Here is a 12300-nt window from a genome sequence, read left to right as displayed (position 1 = left end):
AACCCAGGAGACGGCCCCTTCCATAATGTTCTTGCCACACAAGCATGAAAACCTAAGTTCGGCTACCCAGCACCCACATAAAAGCCTGTAACCCCAGAGCTGGGGGAACAGAGGCAGGAGGGTCCTTATGGCTTGCTGGCTAGCCACTCTAGCCAAAGCAGGGAGCTCCAGGATCAGTAAGAGACTATGCCTCAGAAGATAAGGTGGGGAAGTCATTGAAGAAGGCACCTGGGTTCAACCTCTGTTGTGCACATGCACAGATGTGTGCCTGCATGCACGGGCTCAGTGGGGATCTGATTATTTACTAGTCTGAGCATCTGTATGCCACACACACACATACACTATAATTTCAGAGCATGAAGTTCATGGTTGTTTTGCTTCATTTATTATTTGTAGAGTTCAAATGGGAAAGTGTGCTCACGTGGGACCCTGCACTGTGTGAGACTTAGATGAGGTGGGAATTAAGAATTGAGGAGACTAGCCAGGTTCCCTCTGCACCAAACACAAAATTCAATCTTTGTGTACCCATGAACTCTGTACACTTGGGAAACGTGTCACACTCCTGAAGTCACTATGTTGCCTTACTTCAGAGTTCTGAGTTGACCTGGCTAGGAGTTGGAGGGTTTTTTGCTTATCAGTATCTGCAATTTGAGTTAACAGCCACCAGAGGGGAGCTATCAAGTCAGATGTGGCCAACTGCTTCAAGCAGTTAGGTCCCCAGTGTCCCTGTCATAAAAAAGATCAAGGCTCTCCACACCAGCCCCTTTTCTGTGAGCGGCAGGAGAGTTTTCTTGTAGTTCTGTGTGTGTGTTTCTGCCACCTATTTGGAAAGAATACAAATGCTAATTGAATCTCAGAAGAGGCGAATTTTCTCTTAAAGTATTCAAAGGCCTTTGCAAACTAAGGGAGGGACCCTCGTGAGAAAACAAGATTACTGAGTCCTCATTTTCACCTGCAACTAGTTCCTTTCGACTCTTGACCTCCCTAGCTAGTGCAGATGTGTGTATGTCTAGAAAGCATAACAGATTCATCTTGCAAAGGTCAAAAGGGATGACTCCCACCCCCAGTCTGCACATGTTAGCCCTGGGGAAACAGGGCTTATCAAATCAACCGGTCTTTCTCCTCTGCCGGGGCACCGCTGCACACAGCGTGAGGGTGGCTGAGCAGTGCAAAGCTGGAATCCCCTGAGCAAGCAGCGTTTCAGCTGGCTGGACAGATCAAATAACACTTGGGCTAGTTAACAAAAGACGCCAGTGGGAAGGTGTTGGGAGCCGGAGTGTGGAAATTTACCCAACATTGTTTCTTTGACAGGGAAGGGGACTCTGAAAGATGCTGCATTCCTGCAGTCCTACCACATCCTGCGGAGCAGTCTTAGTCAAGGTGGCTCAGATGAGTGGGTGAAGGAGGATACGACCCATCCGAAGCCTCTGGAGGGTCCTGGCCTGGCAGCTGAGTTCCTTTTGGACTTGGGACAGCTGGTGTAACTGCAAAGCTCATGAGAGAGTGTGGCTTTTCCCAGGTCTTTACTCACCAAACTGGTTGGGGCTTTGGACTCTAAAGGGAACTTGTAGGAAGGTAAACTGGCAGAAATGAAAAGAAGCCCCTAGAACTTTCTAGAATCCACTAACACTAGATCGCCTCTTACTGCTCAGGGCAGAGAAGGGAGGCTGTGATCCGATTAAGCTTTGGACCCACTTAAGTAAAGCAACCCAGCTCAGCAAGCAGTTCCTGCATTTGGGCCAGACGGAAGGATTCGGAGGGGGAGAGTTGCTGCATATTTTACTTTGAGATCCGTGGAGATAGAAGATAAGGACACTGGCTTTTCCTTCTAGTAATGCCAGATCTGGAAGAAGCATGAACCATTTTCGGCGTCTAGGAAGGTTCTTGGAGCACAGGAGTTGGTGGCAAACCCTCCCAGTACAGATGAGAACCGCTGCCGCATCCCGCTGAGCACGTCAGTGAGCAAGGACTTGCAGTCAGCCGTTCCTGTCCCCTGGCAGCAGTGACCTCACCAGGAGCAAAAGCATCTCTCAGCTGTGAGGTTTGACAGAATGAGGTGTGCTGGGGGAACCACTAGCTGGAACTTGGCCTTTCCTGATTGCCCCTGCCTCCCCCAGATGGCCCCAGACCACTGAGTCAACAATGGCCGAGAAAGGGGACTGCCTCGCCAGTGTCTACGGGTATGACCTTGGAGGACGCTTCACTGACTTCCAACCCCTAGGCTTTGGGGTCAACGGGCTGGTGCTGTCGGCTGTGGACAGCAGGGCTTGCCGGAAGGTAGCTGTAAAGAAGATTGCTCTGAGCGATGCCCGAAGCATGAAGCATGCGCTCCGAGAGATCAAAATCATCCGGCGCCTGGACCACGACAACATTGTCAAGGTCTATGAGGTACTAGGACCCAAGGGTAGCGATCTGCAGGGCGAGCTCTTCAAGTTCAGCGTGGCCTACATTGTCCAAGAGTACATGCAGACGGACCTGGCACACCTGCTGGAGCAGGGCACGCTGACCGAGGAGCATGCCAAGCTCTTCATGTACCAGCTGCTCCGTGGGCTCAAGTACATCCACTCTGCTAATGTGTTGCACAGGGACCTGAAGCCTGCCAACATTTTCATCAGCACAGAGGACCTTGTGCTCAAGATTGGGGATTTCGGGTTGGCAAGAATTGTGGATCAGCATTACTCACACAAGGTATGTCTGTCCGAAAAGGCTGCTGCTGCTGACCTGTGGGGTCCTCAAGGATGCGCACAGTGTTCCAGAGGGCTTGTCTTCCTCCATTGTAACCGGGAGACTGCTATTAATGTTGGGGAGGGGTGAAAAGGGTAAAGAAAGATCCATGCTTTGAGACGTTGTTGAGAGTGGGAGGTACCTAGTTCCTAGTCATGACTTTGCCCACATAACTGTGGCCAATAACTCTGGGCTATACAAGTGAAAGGTCAGACTAGACAATGTCTAAACTTTCTTTTAGCCCTGAGCTCTATCTGTGGCTGTAATACTGTGTGGTTGATGATTTTTTCTATCGCATACACTGATCCTGGATGCCTGGCTGCTCAGGAGACATCAGAAGGCTCTGGCTTGTCTCACCTGTTCCTCTTACCAGGACTGGCCCATTCTGGGTTCTTTTCAGTCAGTCAGGAGTGAGCAATGAGTGGCAGGGTCAGGGGCTAGTCTGATAAACTAATGCTCACTACAGATCAGCTAGTGACTGCCCTCTTGGTCCTGCGCTCAATGTGGAGTGACGTCATGCTTGAGGATGGTTCTGTTACAATTCCCCATGGTGCGTCACAGAGTCAGCTGCACTGATAGAGACACATGTCACCACGATTTGTTTCCAAGGCCCAGGCCTCCTCCTGACCTGCTGTGTCTTCGGGAACAGCAAGTTCTCCTCTGCCAGACATGTTGCCACTGTAGGGTGCCTGGGAGCCTCCTCATGAGCATGTTACCAGTCACCTTGAAACAGAGCCAGTCTCCCAACAAACTATACTTTGATTTTTTTTCCTATTAGAATAGAACATCCTCTTGGAAACAGGTACCCCACAAAATGTTAAAATCGTCACTGGTGAGGGTAGGCCGTGGAAGAAGAGGGTGACTCTGACCTTGAACATGGTTTGGCTCTGTCTCTAGGGTCCTCCCTGTTCCTCTCCTCTGTGCAGAGGGAAGGCATCCCAAGCCAGGGAGCCACAACTCCCTGTCCACCCTCACTGGCTGGAACTTGGGCTCCTGACCCCATTTCAAACCCCACATCGCTCCCACTGCCTCTGGCTTCTCAGTGCCACAAGTAACTTGGCCACCTTAACTGTATGCTTGCCCTTTCCTCCCATTCCTGCAGCCACACCATCTGCCAAGACTGACAACCAAGTCTGTAGGCAAGAAGCCCATGGCGAAGACCTAATACCACAGGCTGTTTGTTCCCTTTCCTTCTAAAGGGCTATGAGGTCAAGTCATTGAACCAATGGTTCTAACCCCCATTTGTCCTTTATTGGCAAAAAAAAAAAAAAAAAAAAAAAAAAATAGATCTAGAGAATCTACAACATTTCTACCTGGGATACCTGTGTGTGGGTGTTTGCCTGCATATATGTCTGTACACCAAGTGTGTGCCCGAGGAGGCCAGAAGAGAGCATCAGATCCCCTGGAACTAGAGTTAACGGGTGGATATGAGTTGCTGTGTGGGTGCTCATACTTGAACCCAGGTCCTCTAAAAGAACAGCAGTTGCTCTTAACTACTGAGTGGTTTCTCCAGCCCCTACAACCAACCCTCTTAAGTGCAGTAAACCAGTAATCTTGGGGGTTGTCATCTAATGAGGTAGTTTAGTGAAGTATCTCAGGGAAGGAGTGGGGAGATGCATGTGTCACCTGCAGTACAGTCAGGAAGACAGCTCCTTGGGATGAAGAGTCATCACAGTTTTGTTTTGTTTGAAACAGGGTCCATCCAGCTCTGTAGCCCAGGATGGCCTGAAACACGAATCAGTCCTCATACCTTGGCCTCCTTAGTGTTGAGATTACAGGCATGTCCCATCAATCCCAATTGTTGAAACAAGTCTTGGGATGTGGTGTGGTATGAGCGATCCCACAGTGTGAGGAGTTGAGGAGGTGGGCTCCCCATTGATATCACCGCTGGAACCTCAGTTTCCCCACCTTTGACAGAGCTGTGTTCTCCCTGCCTCTCTGGTTTGTAGATAAGAATGAAAATTAACCATGAATGTAGAATCCCTTGAAAAATGGTTAAAAAAAAAAAAAAAAACCCTGTCACTGAGCACCTACAGAGCCCAAGCACAGTGCAGGGGGCTGGGGCTGGAGAAGGGCAGGGCTCACCTGACTCTGCTTGCTATGTTCCTGCTACTTCTCTTAGTGGGGCTTTCATCCCCCCACGCAAGGGAATTCATGTGTTCTCTCACTTCATCTTTTTAAACATGAGATTAAATGTGAGAGAGAGAGAGAGCACGCTACATGAGATTAAAAACGGTAATTGGAGCCAGGCACTAACCTGGCGTGTGCTCACATCAACCTGGTACCCTGGGGTCCGTCAGCACCACACACTGCAGCCGTTTGTTCTCATTCACCTTCTGCTTTTAGCTTGCTGCCCTCCTCTCCCTCCAGGGATGATGAAAGGCTTCATACTCGCGGCTTTTATTTATCCAATGTGCATTTAAATCAGTTCTCACTTAATCCTCATAATACCGTCAGGCACTTGGGGCAAATGGTCCGTCGTCCATTTGACAACCCAGAGAAGTGGCTGTCTGAGAAAGCATGAGGCTCCCAGGGCGGAATGGCAGGAGGGGAGGAAGCTGAGGAAGCGGGGCCTCTCGTGGCGCATGGTGAGGGCTCTTCCTGAGGTGCACTGGATTGTGGGTGGGAACTGCCTATGAGGGTTCTGGTCCTTCCTCTCTTCCAGCACTGACCACTCACTATCCACTCTACCTTGTGGGTATTTGTGTCTGGGTCTGTTCTCTCCTTGGCAAAGTCCCATGCTGGGGTGGGGGGTGCTTTGCATAATGGAATCTTTTAAGTTCCTGAGATCTGGACCTCAGTTGATTTTGCCGGTTGTACTGGTCAGAGGGAAGGACAGTGATCTACCAGAACCTCATAGGTAGGAAGCTAATGTGTTTGTAGATCCCATGGTTGGAAAGTCTAACTCAGAAAAGGAACTCTACATTCTTCAGATGATAGCTGGGGTCAGATGTGTGCACCTGCTGTGTGCATCTGCGCTCGCTAGTGTGCTTGGAGGGATGGTGTCTATAAGCCATATGCTCTGTGGACACTCAGTCTCTCTTGAAGACGACCATTACTTATGTGGACATACCTTTTCCACACACTGATCCAGTCCAGCTAGAGACCTCTTGGGTGTGCATGACCCATGTAGCAGTGTGTAGCAGTCAGGTCCTCACCCTTCCATCTTTCTCAGAGGTAGATAGTGTCTCTTCACGCCTGCATCCTTCAAGTGCTACAGGACCTTCCTAGGGCAGGTACCCACTTTGCTAGTCTAGATGAGATAAGGGAAATGGCTTTCTCTTCTTTAATGAGCAACTAAACTGAAAGAGGTCCAAGGCACGCTCAAGAGCCCTCTGGGCCTGTCATACCATTTCTAGGGAACTTGGCCTTTACCTGGTCCAGGGGGTCAGTAAAGTCTGTGCAACACAAAGGCAGGAGATGGCGTGGGTGACAGTGAGGAAAACACATTGATTGGTTCTTCCTCATCAGTGGCAGCCTAGGAAACCCTGGTACCTGTGTCATTGAATTAGTGACTTTTGCATCACTGTGACCGAAGTATTTGACGTAAAAAAAAAAAATTACTGGAAGAAAAGTTCATTTCGACTTACACTTTTAGTGGGTCTCTCTCAGTCCATCATGGTGGGGATGACATGGTAGAGTTCATGGCAGCAGGATGGGAGGGTAGGGATCTCCTCATATCGCTGTGGACCAGGAAGAAGACAGGGGTGGTACAGGAGCCAGGGGTGGTAAAACCTTTAAACACCCACACCTAGTTTTCTAGTTTCGTTTCTCTTGCTGTGATAAAATACCCTGACAAAAAGCAACATAGCAGGGGAAAGGTTTGAGTTCACAATCTGGGGTTACAGTCCATGACAGCAGGGAGGTCGAGGCTGCAGGAACTGAAAAACAGCTCAACAACATCCACAGTCAAGAGCAGAGAGAGGGATGAGTGCATCAGGCTCACTGGCATGTTTGTGCTCAGCCTAGTTTCTCCACTTACATAGTTTAGAACCCCCAGCCTAGGGAATGGTTGTACCCACAGTGGACTGGGTCTTCCCACATCAATTAATTAAGACAATGTTGTGTGGGTCAACCCAGTGTAGACAGTCCCTCATTGAGAGTCTCTTCTCAGGTGATCCTAGGGTAGGTCAAAATGACAATTAAAACTAAACCATCACAACCAGTGGTGCCCCACCTCCTAAAAGATTACACAGACTCTTCTAAAGTTCCCAGGATACGACCCTCTAGGGGGACATTTCAGGTTCAAACCATGGCAGTCATTATTTAGCTTACTGCACAATTGACAATTCCTTTTCCTTAGGTAGCTGATTCTTGGAGTAAGAGATCCATACATACGCTTCATGGCCATCTTGCCCATCTCTGTCATTTCCCAGGTGTGAGTACTAGAGGGGAAGAGCCCTGCTCAAGGTCAAGTAACGAGCATTTGGAACCAGTTGTGACTGTGTGCACTATTATTTTATGAACCCCACTTCTCAGTTGTTCCCATTCTGCTACAGTCTCTGTTTTCGTTGTGGGCTCCTCACTGAGCAGCTGGGTTTGGCCTGGATCTCCTGATGTATCCCACCCTGGCCTTAGACTCCAGGTCTTCCTGGCTTAGCCTCCTAAGTGCTATATTACAGGTGTGCACCCCCTACATCTAGCTTCCAGTCTGCTTTCTCTGAGGATTCTGATTGGTCAGCTGGAAGTGAGGATGTCAACATGCTTTCAGATGCACTAGGAACTAAACCCCTAACACAGCTACTTGCCTAAGTAGATGCCATAATGAAGCCAGGCATCAGTTTACCTTTGCTGAAGTATGGACCACAGCATGGAGCCAGTCTTGTTAGCTTGGCCCTGGATGGGTCATGAGACCCTTCATGAGAGTGTATTTTTTTTTTTTGAGTCCCTTTCTCCCACTTCCTCTACAAATCTTATTATTAGTTCCTTGTTATTTGTGTCAAGAAGAGGTGGCTGAATGATCAGAGCATATTTCCCTTTGAATTAGTCATATTGGGAGACGGATGATCTCAAAAGGAAAAAACAATGCTTAAGACTTCACTGAACCCTGTGTAAACTCTACAAAATGTTACCAACTCCCTGGAAAGCAGGCAAGACTCCATCCAACCACTGAGAGCTTCACTGTGTCAATGTGCTCTTCTAGGAAGGGCCACCCAGAGCCTTCCAACCTGTCAGAAAACCTTCACAGGGATATAGAGAAGACTGCCTGTAGACCCAGCTTCCATAGGGTACAGGTGGAAAATGCCCGGGCAGGAAAAGTAGGGGAACAGACTGCTGAGAATTTGGGCAGCCAAAGGTCTTATATTTGGGGCAGATTTCCCAAGCAAGTGTACCCTTCCTGTTAGGTTGGTGCTTTGAGCCCCAAACCTTTAGCCACTTCCTAGTCCTCTGTCTTCCTACCTCATTCTTGACCAGAATGCTTTCTCTTCACCTCCCCTGTCTCCTTGCAGTTCCTTAAAAACCAGCTAGCTTGCTGGGGTCTCTAAGGGTGGCCACAAGCCAGCAGCCTCAGCTACACCCAAGAACTACTCAGGGAGGCCAATGCTTGGGCCAACCATCTGTGTGTCCGCGGGCACCCAGGGGAATCTCCTGACCTTTCAAGAGCCATTGATCTAAAGAAATGAGGTGCCTTGCCTGTGGGTGGAAGCCGGTGCCCGTGATATGTTCCATAATGCTCAGCCCTGGGTTCTTAACATTGGCACTGGGAAGACCACGTGGGTGAACTTGAAGCATGTACCTTAACTGGAGGGCTTGATCGTGATGGGTCTGAGAGGCACAGGCAGCACAGCTCTGGAGAGCCTCAATTCCATTACCTCAGAAACCACCTGTTCCCCGGTACCATTTGGCCAAAAGTTGTACAAACCGGGAACCTGCTTGATTTTAACAGTTTGGAGATATGAACAATGATTTTTGGAAAACACAGACTTTTTTTTCTGATGTAAACTACTTCAAAGATGTTATTTAAAAACAAAACACTAGTTTCACAGCTGGATAGGAACGAGTGTTTGAAGGCTCAGCAAATTGCTGGAGTTTGTTTTAGGCTGTGTTCATTTGTGGTCCCGGAGGAGTCCATGAGGCTGAGCACAGACTGCAGCCTGGGAACCCTGCCAGGGACAGACAACTCAAAGCCAGTGCTGCCTTCAGGGTGTTGCTTAGTGTCACCTTGCCTCCTCTCTTGTCCCTTCTACCTGCCTTTGGTGGCCTCTGCCATCTGCCTGAGAAGATACCCAGAAATCCCCCTCCAACCCTGTTGCTTCAAAAGTCTTTGTGATTAGGAGAACATCCTTTGGGGTTTCAGCGCTTGCTTACATCCCAGATGCTCTCTACCAAGAAAACAGTGCAGAGAGTTGGGAAGACCTGCCCAGGCCCCCACAACAGGACTAGGGTCCACCATACTGGTCCTGGGAAGGACCCAGATACCCACAGAGGCCATGGGAAAATTGGCTTGTAGAAGGACACATTGCTGAGGAACCAGCCAGCAGGGAAGGTCACTTTCTTCTTAAGCTGTTAAACATGTTATTCCAAACCAGTGAAGCCGAAAAGATGTCTTTAAAAGACTATGGAATATCCCTTTTTAAAGAGGAAAAATATGACCTAGGGGATTAGAACAGAGGCTGGACTGAAGAGTAAGTGTCTGGACACTCAGGTAAACTTAGAAAGCTAATTTTCTTGGCTCTCGGGGGCTCCTTGCTCCCTTTTCACTGTAGAAGTCCTGGGAGCAGGTATCTCAGCCTTGTGGTGTCCTTCTCTGCCCACTGCACCCAGGCCCTCCTGAAAGCAACCCCACTGAGCTCCAGGGGAGTATTTAACAATTGCCTCAACCCAAGCAAGCAGGCAAGCAACCAGTCAGGACTAAGCTCACCAGAGTCGTGAGGTGAGGGCCTGGAGTTGCCATGCTTACCAGCAATTCACCTTTGGCAACCACATGAAGGCGCAGAACAAGGGTGTAAGGGACTTGGAGAACTAGTTATTTACCAACCAGTCTGCTGTCTCATTAAGCTGAAATGGCCCACAGCATCCACACATTGCTGCCGCCTCCTCAAACCCAAGTTCAGCTTCGTGAGTGTGCCTGGGGGTGGATTCTCCCCTGGGGAGAACAACAGCTGACTGAATGGCTGAGGGGATCCATGGCTGCCTCCTCTGGCCTCCCTTCTGTGGACGGCCCGCTGGCACTTACCTCTCTAACTGAGCTGCCGGCTGCAACAGCCAAGAAAAAGCCTCAGAGTCCAGGAACACTCAGCCAGTCCAGGAACACTCAGCCGGCTGAGGACAGAGTACAGGCTGGAGGGTGGCAGATTCTTTATTACTGGCATAAAGTTCTTTTATTTTACTCTCGTTTTAAAAGTTTGTGCCCCCTGGATTCAGGATTCACAAGTTTTTGTCAGTCTTTAAGAATGCACTCTTTGCTGTTGTTTACAAAAGATGATGTTTTTCCTTCGTGCCGTTAGGTGTTTACAAGGGGATGAGAAGATGTTTTTCCTTCGGGCCGTTAGGCCCCCGTATGTCGTTTGTCTTTTTTCCTCTGGCCACTGTCAAGATTTTCTTCTGCTGGGCGGTGGTGGCGCACACCTTTAATCCCAGCACTCGGGAGGCAGAGGCAGGCGGATCTCTGTGAGTTCGAGGCCAGCCTGGTCTACAGAGCGAGATCCAGGAAAGGTGCAAAGCTACACAGAGAAACCCTGTCTCAAAAAACAAAACAAAACAAAACAAAAATTTTCTTCGGCTGTCTCACCATCAGGAGCCGAAACATAGTCTTTTTTATTCAGCCTTTCTTTGCTGTGTTGGATGTTGAGGACAGCAGTATAGAACAGAAGCTTCCAAAGGTGAGAACCATTTTGCTGTGAGTTTTCTGGCATTTATGGCTCCCTCCTAAATCAGGATCATACAGCTGAATTGGAGGAGGCCAGTGCTTATCTTGAGCATAATTTGCAGTCACCCACCTCACCTAGTGTGACATCACCGACTTGTCATCTTGCCCCCAGAAAATGCCATACACAGTGACAGCTCTGGTCCCACACACTGTTCCCTCACTCCCACATGAACTGCCATTTACCCCTACAGATTCTGCTCAGATGTCCCAAGTCACCTAGTTCTCCAGGAGAGTCAGTCACTCCCTCCTCTTGCCCAGGGCGCTTATCCACACTGTGGAGTAGCCGATCTGCGTGTCTCTTTCCAGATTGACACAGTGGACCCTTGGATGAAGTACACATTTTCATGTCCATTTTTCTGGCACTTAGCACAGTATCTGACCCATAAAATGTGCTCAGTAAAGGCTGGTTGACTAATGAACAAGCCATGCCTCTGCTCTCTATGAACCAGAGTGTGTTTTTCTGGAGGCTTAGCATGAAGCTTAACTTATCCTCAGGAGACCTTTCAAATATTTAACGTCCCTCATCCTGTCCCCTCTACCGCCCTGCAGTCTGGGCCCCTTTGTCTCTAATGGTTTTCAGGTTTTGTTACTCAGTACTCCCAAGTGTTAAGTGACTCAACCCTCAAGTTATTTGTAATAGGCACTACCATTTGCAGATGGGGACACTGAGGCACAACAGTCACCCAGGTAGGCTATGGCAGAGTTGGACTTCCAATACCAGCAGAGGCTGCCTGCAGAGGACACATGTACAGGCCCTGCCCTGCTCTCAGTTGTTTCCAGCTGACTGCACTCCAGGGCTCACACTGTCCTACCTACCCTCTCCTTGACAACCTCTTCCTGTCAGAACCTTTCTTAAAGTTCATGTGCAGACCAGACCCTATGTGATTTCATCAGCAGAGTCATGCGAGTGTGCGACCTCTACTCTGTAAATAACATGCCACTCCTGTGGGTTCTTGGCCAGTGTGTCACCATAAGGGCTCACACTGGGGTGCTAGCCAACTAATTTATGTTAGTTCTGTATTCTCGAGTTTAAATTTATGGGATTGGGTTTTTGTTTCTTGCTGTCAGTGTTTGGTTTGGTTTTTAATCTCCAGCACAAGTTGTGACCTTTGTTCCTGGTAGAATTCATCTTCTTGGTTCAGACACATACTCCAGTAGGAAGAGATCTTTCTGGATCTTCGTTCCCTCATACAACCTTGCCGTTTACTGTAGCCAGAAGTTTTTCCAGTCCTGCCTGGCCCTGCAGTCCCGTGGCCTGCTTATAAAATAATCACACAGAGGCTTAATATTATTTATAACTGCTCGGCCATTAGCTCAGGTCTACCCCTGACTAGCTCTCACATTTAAACTCAGCGCATTTCTGTTAATCTATATGTCGCCACGTGTTCCGTGGCTTTACCTGTGTGCCATTACATGCTGCTCCCTGGATGGCGGGCTGGCATCTCCTGACTCAGCCTTCCTCTTCCCAGAATTCTCCTTGTCTGCTTATCCCACCTATACTTCCTGCCTGGCTATTGGCCAATCAGCATTTTATTTATCGACCAATCAGAGCAACACGTTCACAGCATACAGAACATCCCACAGCACTTTTTCATGGCCACTGGGCACCTCTGACTCACCCAACCAGTTACCCATTTACATAATTATATGGTCATTTAACTCAAATTTTAAAAATTGTCTACAAAGATGTTGTAGGGGATGTAGCT

The 12300-nt window shown here is 48.8% G+C and overlaps 1 protein-coding gene across 1 annotated transcript in view; it reads left to right on the top strand.

The window, feature by feature from the left end:
• The window catches only part of LOC118594654 (mitogen-activated protein kinase 4-like), a 158449-nt gene that overhangs the window by 90031 nt on the left and 56118 nt on the right, over window positions 1-12300 (top strand). Inside the window, exon 2 of the mRNA XM_036204705.1 lies at window positions 1312-2688. Coding sequence (XP_036060598.1) covers window positions 2143-2688 — 546 coding nt within the window. The 5' untranslated portion in view covers window positions 1312-2142. The remainder of the gene's footprint in view (window positions 1-1311; window positions 2689-12300) is intronic.

The sequence above is a fragment of the Onychomys torridus genome, chromosome 13, assembly GCF_903995425.1.
Source record: "Onychomys torridus chromosome 13, mOncTor1.1, whole genome shotgun sequence".
Classification (NCBI taxonomy): domain Eukaryota; kingdom Metazoa; phylum Chordata; class Mammalia; order Rodentia; family Cricetidae; genus Onychomys; species Onychomys torridus.
This window is presented reverse-complemented; position numbering and strand designations above follow the sequence as displayed.